Source organism: Panthera leo, chromosome E2 (assembly GCF_018350215.1).
Source record: "Panthera leo isolate Ple1 chromosome E2, P.leo_Ple1_pat1.1, whole genome shotgun sequence".
NCBI classification, from domain to species: domain Eukaryota; kingdom Metazoa; phylum Chordata; class Mammalia; order Carnivora; family Felidae; genus Panthera; species Panthera leo.
The window spans coordinates 44,004,361-44,016,685 of NC_056693.1; the positions used below are offsets into that span (position 1 = coordinate 44,004,361).

General features: G+C 40.6%; 1 protein-coding gene across 3 annotated transcripts in view; it reads left to right on the forward strand.

Moving 5' to 3' along the window:
* Positions 1-12,325, forward strand: part of TANGO6 (transport and golgi organization 6 homolog) — a 191,800-nt gene that overhangs the window by 43,638 nt on the left and 135,837 nt on the right. For all 3 annotated transcript variants that reach the window (XM_042918981.1, XM_042918982.1, XM_042918980.1), the window contains exons 8-9: positions 9,067-9,179; positions 10,615-10,791. In XM_042918981.1, the coding sequence (XP_042774915.1) occupies positions 9,067-9,179; positions 10,615-10,791 (290 nt within the window). The remainder of the gene's footprint in view (positions 1-9,066; positions 9,180-10,614; positions 10,792-12,325) is intronic.

The following is a 12,325-nucleotide window of genomic DNA, read 5'->3' on the forward strand; positions in this document are numbered from 1 at the left end:
TTACTTTATACACAATCCAGATCAGATTGGTTTTCTGATTAGGACCATAGTGGAATTAGAAGTAAAAAATTAGAAGTTAGTTAGACTAAGGCATGCTGACAAGAGAGTGCCAACGGAGAGGATCAAGAAAGGAGACAGAAAAAGTACTCCAAAAGGGCATAATAGTTTGGGGCGCCTGGGTGGCTCAGTCGGTTAAGCGTCCGACTTCGGCTCAGGTCACGATCTCACGGTCCGTAGGTTCGAGCCCCGCATCGGGCTCTGTGCTGACAGCTCAGAGCCTGGAGCCTGTTTCAGATTCTGTGTCTCCTTCTCTCTGTGACCCTCCCCCATTCATGCTCTGTCTCTCTCTGTCTCAAAAATAAATAAACGTTAAAAAAAAAAAATTCAAAAGGGCATAATAGTTTGAAAAACAAAGTATGTTGGGAGTGCTATGTTTAGTATACTTCATTTAAGGAGGCAAGGATTGCATCTCCTCCATTTAAAAAATACTTTCTTCTGAAAGAGGTAAAATATAAATACATTTTGGTATTTAAAGAAATAAGCCCTCAGCTTGCTGAATGAAAATGTGGCAGGGGCAATTATAAGAGAAGGCCATTCTTTGCTTGCATCCTTTTTTTTTTTTTTTTTCAACGTTTTATTTATTTATTTATTTATTTATTTATTTATTTTTATTTTTGGGACAGAGAGAGACAGAGCATGAACGGGGGAGGGGCAGAGAGAGAGGGAGACACAGAATCGGAAACAGGCTCCAGGCTCCGAGCCATCAGCCCAGAGCCTGACGCAGGGCTCGAACTCACAGACCGCGAGATCGTGACCTGGCTGAAGTCAGACGCTTAACCGACTGCGCCACCCAGGCGCCCCTGCTTGCATCCTTTACATACAGCATGGAGTGGAGCAGTGTGGCCCTGGTGGGCCAGGTGGAAAGGTCTCAACAAAACAGGTGTACATAGAGATGCTCACTGAACTGAAAATTTGGCATAGCCACTTGTACTTCTGCGTAAATAATTCTCATCGTTTCTATGTGTGTACCTTACATCTGGTAAAATGATTTAAGCCAAAAAAGAGATTTGCAGCTCAAATAACTTTTTTTATGGTTTATTTTTTTAATGTTTATTTATTTTTGAGAGACAGAGAGAGAACGCAAGCAGGGGAGGGGCAGAGAGAGAGGCACACACAGAATCCAAAGCAGGCTCCCAGCCCTGAGCTGCCAGCACAGAGCCCGATGCGGGGCTTGAACCCAGAAACCGTGAGATCATGACCTGAGCTGAAGTCAGATGCTTAACCAGCTGAGCCACCCAGGCACCCTGCAGCTCAAATAACTTTTAGTCCAATGGCTTCCTATTCTGTCTCCATATTTTTTTTAATGTTTATTTATTTGTTTTGAGAGACGTGTAGGGGCAGAGAGAGAAGGAGAGAGAGGATCCCAAGCAGGCTCTGCACTGTCAATGTGGAGCCTGACATGGGGCTCGATCCCAGAAACCATGAGATCATGACCTGAGCCAAAATTAAGAGTCAGATGCTTAACCGACTGAGCCACCCGGGCAACCCCTATTCTGTTTTCTTCTGACTCTGAATGTTGGGGCTCCTAACCCTAGAATACTTAATTTTTTTGTCCTCCCTAGTATGAGAGGGATAAATGTTTTTCTTTAGCCTAGAAAGGTAAAGAGAGGCCTGGGCTGCATAGAGATTGGTTCTGGGTAGGGTAGGATGAGAGAATTATACTTCCTCACGATTTGGACATTTTCTTGCTCTTAAGAGAACCGGCCAGAATCTGATACTAGGTGGGGCCAGGGGTGGGAATGGGGAATGTTTCCTTTTAGTATTCCTCACCATACTTGCTGAGACTCCCTAAGGCAGAAGAAATTTTCGGGCAGGAAAGTCTAGAAGTACCTAATTAGTTTATATTCTTCATTCTCATTTCCATTTTATCTCTCTGTTTCCAGATTCAGGGAATCCCTGACTTTAATTATCCAAGTCTTTTTTCCCCATTTAATCTTAACAAATTTCTAATTAAAGTTACTCTCTCAGATTCGCCAATTGACTCCTCTTTCTGAATAGTTAATTGTTTTTGTAGAGTAAATTGTTATAACAGAATCTTAGAGCTGGAAGGAAATTTAGAAGTATTTAATTTCTTTTTTTGTTTGTTTGTTTTTGAAAAGACTGTTTTTTAGAGCAGTTTTTCATTCACAGAAAAGTCAAGTAGAAAGTACAGAGTGTTCCCATATATCTCCTGCCCCCACATGTGCACAGCCTCTCCTACTGTTAACATTTTACATTAAGAGTGGGACATTTGTTACAGTTGATAAGCCGGCATTAGCACGACACTATCACCAAAGTCCATAGTTTACATTAGGGTTCACTGTTGGTGTGGTACAATCTTTGGGTTTGCCAAGTTAATCCCTTATTTTATAGTAAAGGAAACAAACCCCAAAAGATTGTGAAGTTGGGGTGCTTGGCTGGCTCAGTCGGTAGAGCATGCAACTCCTGGTCTCAGGGTTGTGAGTTCAAGCCCCATGTTGGGTGTCGACATTACTAAAAAAACCCAAAAAACACAAAAGATTGCGAAGTGACTTGTCCTGAATCATACTAGTGAGTGCCAGATCTGGTCCAGGAAGCAGTCCTTTCATTTCCTCTCTTTCTCTCACTCTGTGTTTAGAAAAGCTAATATTTGCACATGGTACACATTTTAAAAGTGCAAAAGGCTTTGCAGTAAAAAGTTAGTCTTCTCCCACCTATGGCTCTTCCTTAAAGGCAGTCGTTCTTTCGGATATTTCCAACTGTAATTGAACTATGACCTTGAATAACATGCAGAAGACCAAAGGAGGTATTCTTCAAAGCTGTGGGAAATGCAAGTGTTAGACAGTACATTCAGATTCTGTGGGACAGTGTGGTGAAAACCACCTGGCCTTTAGAGTCCAACAGACCTAGTCTGGCTCTAGAGTTGACTATTAGGTGACTTAATTTAACACTTGAGTTTCAGGGATAAAACCAGGTAACTTTTGGTAGGTTCATTGTATTCTTTAGCAAATGATTTGTGCTCAGAAAACTGTCAGTTCTCTTTTGGTTTAAGGAAACTCTTTTTAAAAAGATTATTTTATGCAGTACGCTCTGAAAGCATGCTTAGTGCAAAATCCTATATTAGGTAACTTGGCTTGTCCTTTGCTTCTCACAAGTCTTAATTAAACTCAGTAAGTGCATTAGGAGTTCTGGAACATTACTATCAAAAGGATCCCTGTGATATTTTAGAAGGCAGCATTTGACGAGTTTAATCTTTAACAGGGGTAAAATCAAGTCCCAGCCTGTACTGAATTTCAATGGTAGGATTCAGTCAGCTTGATTTATGTTTCTATTTCCACACATATACATCCCTATAAAAGATACGGCCGTAAATTAAGAAGACAGTTCCATTTACAGCAGCATCGGCAAGTATTTAGGAATAAACGTAACATTTGCACAGGGCTGTGTATTTTACAAAGTATTTTAAATGAATTATCTTAACTGGTACTTATGCCAAAAGCTTAACGCTTGCATTATAAATGAGGAAACTGAATCCTAGGGAGGTTTAAATGTCTTATCCGTGTTCACTCACTTAATATGTGATTTGGGGCAATCATATAGGTGTCAGGAACAATATTCATACCCATTTCTGACTCCTGACTACCTGGTGTTCTTTCAGCTCTACAGTGATCTCTAAGGGATATGCCTAACAATGTAATGGAAGTCTAGTAGATGAGAAATGGAGCATGTGAGGACCGCTTTCACTTTTGTTTTGCTTTGAATCAGAAACACATGTTTGCTCGTGACACTTTTGACCATTTTGACTCCTCTGGGTTTTTCTGTTCCTTTTTAATTTAAATTTCTAGTCAGTCCTTCCAGAGAAATTCAGTCCTTTAGATATTGAAGATAGGTACTGACTAAGCCCCAACAGTAACATCAAACCTCCTTTTGTTCAGTCTGCTCTCCCTTCCATGGCTGAAGTTCTAGGATTCTTCAGTTAATTAACATTGATTGATTAGCTTCTAGCTGCAGCTTAGACAACAAAAAAGAAAATACAGGGGGCATTGTAATTCCCCCACAAAAATAGAGCTTTTGAGAAAATAAAAAGCATTCAATGTGCTTTATTTATTCTTTCTTTGATTCAGTTAATCAGTCAGAAAAAACATTTTTTTACCAAGTACATACAGAATGCCAGCTACTCAGCTAGGTTTACAAATAACAGAAATGATTAAGAGCCAATTGCTGCCTTCAAGGAGCCCCCAGTCAGGCAAACAAAGAGTTACAAGTAGAATGTGATGGATTGTTAACAGTATCCAGAAACATGTCTTTGTTACTAGGTAAGAGTGATCTCTGAGCTTAGATGAAGGGTTGTAAGGCTTAACCACACCTCTTCTCATGGCTGGATCTGTGATAGAGAGCCAAGATGCATTCAGAAAGGAATGTGGAAATCCCTATAAAGGAATGAGGAAATCCCCAAGCTGCCAGTGGGTCATTGGTACCCGTTTCCTCCACTGATCTATTCTGAGCCATTATGATTTTCATAGATTCATACTGGTCTCTCATTTTGCCCCTCAGTCCTGTCCTACTGGAAGAGCCAAAGATAGACATGGAAGTTGAACTTTTCTTCGAAGCACCATTTCACTTACTCTCAGAGAGGCTTTTCACACCAGAGAATTGAAGATACCTTGAGAGTCTGTCTCTCCTTTCCCTGCTTCAGCTTTCCCACCTCTTGGTATTTTGTTTGGTGGTCTCTGGTCATACAGACATCTCAAGTAACCAGAACATCTTTCACCTAATGAGGATTTCAGCTTTAAATTTCTAATTTCAGAACTTATAGAAGGGAAAGCATGTGGGGAGGATTAGAAATTTTTACATCTTGGTCAGTTTGAGTGTTGGAAAAATTTTCGGGTGGTGCAGGATTGTTTCATGTTTTCCAGCTAGTTGGTTTTCTTTTTAAACCTCTTAATGGCTAAAGTACCAGAAGGATACTGAAGGGAGTGAGCAAATTTGCAGTCAAGTCAGAGGGTGATAGATTTGCCAACCTCCTTATTCCCTAGGTAGGGAAACTGAGACTCAGATAAGTCAATTGATTTGTGATAAGTCTTGCAGCTGGTCAGTGGAAGTATTACAAACAACCCTATGTGAAATATACCCAGTAGGTATACTGCTGAGGAAAGGGAATTTCCACAGGTAGAAATAATACATGCAATGTGGGATTGTGTTTCAGAACTTGAACTCCCAAGAGTTCAAGAACCCCAGATAGCAGGAGACTACGTATGAGCACAGTCCAAGGAAATTCCACAACACCTGATGTTAGAGCAGAGATGCAGGGTAGTAGGGCCCTGTCCTCCGTGGGGCAGGACCAGCCTACTGTTGTGCCCTCACTGCTTCCTCAGTCCATACTGTCACCGGCCTAGTATGAAGGACACTGGAAGGAACTCGCCCTAACAGTTGCTTCCATATATAGTATGACTTTGTTGGGAGGACTGTTGTTCTGTTTTTTTTTCCCTGGAGCAGTTGCTCATTGTCTGTGCTGTCAGCAAGACATCGCTGAATCGGTGCAGCCTCCTGTGTCCCTTTATGGGTCACTAAACTCAGATATAACTCAGTGACCTGGGGAGTCCACATGAAGTGGGAAATGACCAGATTCTACTTCGGGAGTATACTGAGAGGGTAAGGTTGGATGTGAGGTCCAGACCAAACCGTTAACCTGCATATGAGTTGAGTGCCAGGCAACAGACTGGAAGGAGGGCGCTGTCCTTGGAAAGGCCGTGCTGTGGCCCTGGAGCCCCCTGGAAGACTTGGTAGAAGACGGCTGTATAATAGAGAAGAGTCTCAGCGGGCGGAAGGGGAGGCGGTGCAGGAGCTCCTGGTGCCACTCAGGAACTCTTCTCGCAGGACTGGAGTTATTAATAGCCTGGCAGGCTGGGGCCTACTGGTTCTGAGGGGAGATGGTTGGGATAAAGGTGGTGTGGGTTAGGGACTGAAGCAATGCAAACAGGTACAGGGGGAGGTGAGTTTGGGGAGGCCATGAGTACGTGTTTCGTTCTTTTAGAAAATAATATAACATTTACCATTTTAACCATCTTAAAGTATACGATTGGCTGGCATTAAGTGCATTCACAGCGTCACACAGTCATCATCGTTGTCTAGTTCCAGAACTTTTTCATCACCCCAAATGGAAACACCGTACCCATGAAGCAGTCAGTCCCCATTTTCCCCTACTCCCACCCCCTTACAACCTTTACTGCTCTCTGTCTCTGGATTGTGCATGGATTTTATGTCAGGCAGACCTTTGTTCACCTTGATTCTGCCATTTACTAACAGAATACCTTGGCTCCACTAACTTTGCTTCTCTGGGCCCTAGTTTTCCACATTTTTAGAATGGGAATAAAAATGCTTAACCTGCAGGACTCTGGTGAGGATTGATTGTATGTTAAATGTTTAGCTGAATAACCTGGTTTATTCTTGAGTAGACATTGCAGTAAATGGTAGTTATTGTTTGCTTCATAAGAACAGTAACAATGTGGTTCCTTTAAATTGTATACTTCTGTAACAACTGCTTATTCACCAGAAATTCAGGTAACACAACTTAATCATCTATTGTGATAGGTGCTGAAACAGAGAGCTTCACTTTTGCCTTCTAGGCTAGTTGAAAAGGTGAGAGAGAACTATACATTCTGTGTTACAAGCTCAAAGTGCTATTGGAATTTATAGGAGGAAAGTCATTAATGGTGGTTAGATGCTTACTAAATATTTGAATTAGTGAATGAATGGATGAATAGTTGAACAGTCAAATACATAGCAGGCCTGTGGAAAAGGTAGAATGTTTGAATGGCCCATCTAAAACTTTTCAAAAAACAACAACAACAACAACAACAACAACAACAACAACAAAGTACTATCAAGGAAGTTAGAGGAAGGTAGCTTTGGGCTCAGTATAAGGAGAAGTTTCCTCTTAATACTGGAAGGGAGATGACAATCTATAAGTGGCAAAAAGAGGCCATTTGAGTTGTTTGAGATACCACAGAGAAAACTCTTTGATCGATTTTTTTCTAAATACAAAAGCAGTACTTGTTTCTTCAGAAAAGTATGACAAGAGAACTTAAAACTTGGAGGAATTTATCAATAACAACATATACCCCTGAGAAATGGGCTCGATTGAATTCATGTTAAAATTTTAGGTGCTTTGTCTCAGTCAAGCCAGTAAATAAAGGAGAGTTAACTCCATTTGGGTTTTGTTTTTTGTGTAAAAGATGCTGATAAGGAAGGATGGCTCCACAGGGATTACTTCTGGGAACACAGACCACAGAGCCAAACAATAGGCCCTTACGTGATCTGGGGAAATCTCTCTCTCTCTCTCTCTCTCTCTCTCTCTCTCTCTCTCTCTCTCTCTCTCTTTTACCACTTGTAATTGATGATATCATAATTAGGCCTGCATATTACTGTGAACACTGCCATACCATGCACCCCACTGAGCTGGGTTTATGGAGATTAGATCATGCACAGGAAGCTGACTCCTTGGTTATCAAGCTCCACAGAGATGCTGGGAGGCTTAAGCAGTGTGAAAAATTAGGGTTGATTTAAAGGGACAGGATTCTCTGGAAAAGCACAGAGCGTCTTCCAGCTTGTGCCTCCATGACCTGTAGGATCCCACAAAACAACAATGATTCCTCCTTCACTTCAACACAACTTAATTAATAAATTAATTGGAACCTGATAGTGTGGACACAGATAATGATGATAAAAGGAGAAAGCTGAGGAACCGACACTCTTAATATGTGTTCCCGGAACTATGCCAGCATTTTTATCTTCCAGCTACTGTGTTGGATTCTTTAAACAGTTAGCTTATTAAAATTATAACAGTCTCCTATGGAAAAAAAATTATAACAGTCTCCCAAGGTCAGTCTTATTTTTAAGGATGAGGAAATGGAAGCTTACAGAGGCCCTGATTTACAGAAAGAATGTTGGAAAAAAATAGTGTTTTGCTCTTCTTAATTCTTTAACTTACCTGTTTTGAATTATTATTTTTGTCATTGGTCTCCTTGTTTTATTCTTCCTGTTAGATCACAAGCAATTGAGAGAGAACAACTCTTACTCATTTTTATATTCACTACAGTGCCTAAGACCATGCTTTGATTCCAGTGGGTGTTCAAATAAAGTTTGTTGAATGCATTTGCGCTATCCTTTTTGAAGTGACAACTAAAACGTGTGACACAATTACTGTTAACAAAAATCAGCATCCTCACACACACACACTTAACCCTATAAAGTCAATGCAGAGCTAGGAGTACGTTGTAATTTCTTTTAACATTCATTGAACTGGAGAGAATAGGACATACCCATATGGCAGTTACATGTTAAGAATGACAGATCTTTTTTTTTTTTTTCAATTTTGAGAGAGACAGAGAGAGAGTGGATGTGTGCATGAGTCGAGAGGGGAGGAGAGAGAGAGAGAGAGAGAGAGAGAGAAAGAGAAAATCTCAAGCAGACTCCACATTCATTAAGGAGCCTGACGTGGGGCTCAATCCCACAACCTTGAGATCATGACCTGAGCCACAGTCAAAAGTTGGATGCGCAACCGACTGAGCCACCCAGACACACATTAGAGTGACAACTCTAGAGCAGGCCGTGTTTTTGGATTTGGTTTTGATTTTCAAATCTAGTTTTAAGTTTTTCTGTTTGGCATTGCTTGTTAGTTCCTAAGAGCAGGCCCTTTGGTAATTAGACGGTTATTGCATAGATGAGTAATAGGCAGACTAGCGGGAGACATAAAGGTAGTCAAAAGCAGGAAAGGAAGGGGTCAGAAAATGGGTTCATTTACCCATTTTGCCTGACAGTTCTTCAGGCCGCCCATGAAAGGGCACCGCTGCAGTTCAGGCTCCCTGTGCTTCAGCCTGTCTGCCAATCTCAGATGGTTTTCTTAGTCTTAGAGCTAAAATTATTCAGTTTAGGACAACAGCGTTGCTTAAGATAAGACTCTGAGCCCTGCTAGTAGGTGTGTAGTGTTTGATTCCTGTTCCTCTGGCCTTGTGCTCACCGTGCCTCTCACCATTTTCTTTTCCCTAGGTGTACGTGGTCGGGAACGAACCTTTGACGGTTTTAGTGGACTCCCTGCTTCCAGTCTTGGGTGTGCTCTTTTCTCTATACTGTTTCACCAAGCAAAGCGTGTCTCATATAAGGTAAACAATCTAGAGAAACTTATTTGTTTATAAATAGTGAAATCTTTCTTGTATGTCATTCTTATTCTTATTTTGAATATAAAACTTAGTGCCACTTTGTAATTGTTTTTTTTGTTGTTTGTTTCAAAATCAGGAAAGCATTTGAGGATCCTCTTATTCTGCTCATCTAGGGAAAGAACACTTTTCAGATTGCTGGGGATTGGATGTAATTTTTAGAATGGCTCTCTTCAGCCTCCGTCCTAGACATCAAAGACGAAACCCCTGTTTACATGTGTAAACATGCCCGTGTTTGATCCATGAGAAATACTGGAATTACATGTCTAGGAAGGAGGAAGTAGAGAAGGGATCATAACTACCTTGTGGGGAATGAGAAATCAAGTTGGGGAAATCTGGATCTGAACATGGCACTCTGTAATTTAGACTTGGATTTAGTATGAGTGCTGCGCAGTGTTGTTTGGAATGAAGGGATTTCTTAATCACCCAGAAAATAATCTTTTGTATTGGAGTTTTAAGTAGGCTTCATTTTGTATCAGGTCTCTTTTTTCACAGATATTTATGTTGTTTTTTCCTCCTTTTAAGGGTTTATATCCTTTTCAAAGTCCTAGAGAATTCTGACTTTTAGTGTTTGGAAAACCCCTACAAACATTACCTTCTTCATAGGGTTATTTTATGAAGACTGTGCATGGAAGTGTCTAGCGCTGTCCCTGGAAAATAGCTGAGAGATGATTGTTGTCATCATCGTTGTTAAGTGGTGAAGGAAAGTACTCATTCTTACATATTTTTCAAAGTTCACATACTGCCTTAGACTCTAACTTTTGGTCAGCACATCACTGTAGTCCAACAGCTACAAGAGAAAACACAGTGGAGGATGGAGACTGTGAGTGTGTGCATTTGGCTTCAAATAACTGTCCATAAAATAACCTTTGTCTTAGTTTTGAAACCCAAATCCTCACAGCACTGTCATGTCCTCATCAGAGCCCGAGAAGGAATAAGTGAACGTTTATTCCCTCCTTATCCTAGCTGATTGGCACAGATGGAAGGGGCTGAGGCATCAGCAAGAGTTTGTTGGTCACCTGCTCTTGATCCACTCATAGACGGTTTTTGTCAGTGTAAACTTCTGTTCACAGGGCCTGACCCAAAGGCGATGGTACGCTTGGATTTTTTTTTTTTTAAATTATGTGGAGCTCCTGTGTCTTACCAGTGTTGCTTCTGGGGCCCAGATTAGCCAGTCACTCGTTGAATTTCAGGATATTAGATATATTCCCAAATTCACGGGAAACATAACTTTCCAGTCCTGCACTTCAGTAGCACTAGGTGGTTGTGCCAGCATTTAGAATGCAGTGGAACCTGACAGTCTTCCTTTCTTTTTTTATGTTATCTTGTTAGATGTGTAGAGTAAGATGACAAGCTCATTTATAACTGCTTTTTCTGCCAGGTCACTTTGCCAAGAGATCTTATTATGGATTCTGGGGAAGCTAGAGAGGAAGAAGGCAATTGCCAGCCTGAAAGGATTTGCAGGATTGGACAAATCTGTGTCCTCTCTTCCTTCTCTGTGTCAGTTTAGAGCGGCCACTCAAGGTGGCATCATGATTACCGTCAAAGAGACCGTTTGGTGAGTCCACCCATCCTTTTACCCTCTCTCTTCTGATGGAATTGCACCCAAAAGGCCCTTCCCTGACTTGTCCACTAAGGGGCGCTGGTAGAACGGGAACGAGGACTTGAGGCAGCTGAGGTGCTGGTATTTATAATCGCTAAATGAAATGTGAGTGCCTTAAATAATCCTGCAGGTTTTTTTCCCCCGGATGCCAGCTAATAGTAGGTGCAATTTGCTGGAGCCTCACAGCTCTGCCTCATAAGCCCACTTACTTCACAAAGGCTTTGCCAGTGAATCAGAGTAAAGGGCAGACACACATTTACTCTCCGCGCCGTAACGATCCAGTTCTCTTTCTGACTCTCTAAATGGTATATGTATGTTCAGAGTCAGACTTGCTCTTAAAGGAAATTGTCTGATAACTATATTTTATGTTAATTATAGGATGGGGGTTTCTTTCTTCTAGAGATCATTTAGAAAGTGCTTAATAAGTGTTAGTGGAATGGCACACAAGTATATTTTAAATTTATTTCCACTTTCTAGGTGATACGTGTAGGTATTATTACCTCTTAATATAAGTTCCTATTGACCAGAATCCATATAGTTCTTAACTGCTGGCAGCTACTCAGATTTTACATGCATTCAAAGTGTGGCTGTTTGTTATAGTGCAAATTTAATTTTTTATTCAGGGTTAACTTAGTGAAGTTATAAAACGCTCTTTCAGTATGATGGACTTGAGGAAAATGAAAAACATACATTGACTGCAAACAGAATCATCAGTACAAACACAAGCTACTTATTTCCCAAGAGCTGTTGAGCTCTAGTAGGTTTTAGAGTTGTAACTTTGCCCCTGAACTGAGTTTAAAATTTCTCAACATGTTTATTTTAAAAACACTTTGGAAGAGTTTAATCTGGGACCAATTTAGTGACTATGTAGAGAATTTTATAGTATTTGACTTATCAGTAGTTAAAGTTAATTGCTATCTTAACAAGTCTCTAGTGTATATCTTAGTGCACATATGTCAAAATTAACAGTTTTTCTTTTCATGGTAGGCAAAAGTTGAATAGGCAGTAGTGAATGAGTCTTTACTTCCAGAAGCAATGGATCCTTAACTTGGGGTTTCTCCATGGACTTGTAGCGGTCCATAGTCCCTCTGAAATTATACGCAAGAAATATTTTATGTGCGAACCTGAATTTTTTTCTGAAAATAGGGTCCATAGCTCTCATTTGATACTTAAAGACACTCCATATCTCCAAAAAGTTAGCATTCACTGTATCAGAGGTGTGTGTGTGTGTGTGTGTGTGTGTGTGTGATTTTATCTTTTGTTCTAAAGATCTTGCTTGTGGTGCTAGTCCCTTCAGGGCAGGTCAGTATCACCACTTACCTTTTCCCTATCATTCTGCTCAGAAGCCCCAGTTTAAAAGCTTTGTTTAAAGAAACACTAAAAGAGCAGCTTAGATTTCATGATCTTTTTTATTTTTATTTTTATTTTTCTGGAACTAAATATAGCTACAGTATTCAGAATGGACTGTTTACCATTGAAATTTTAAGAA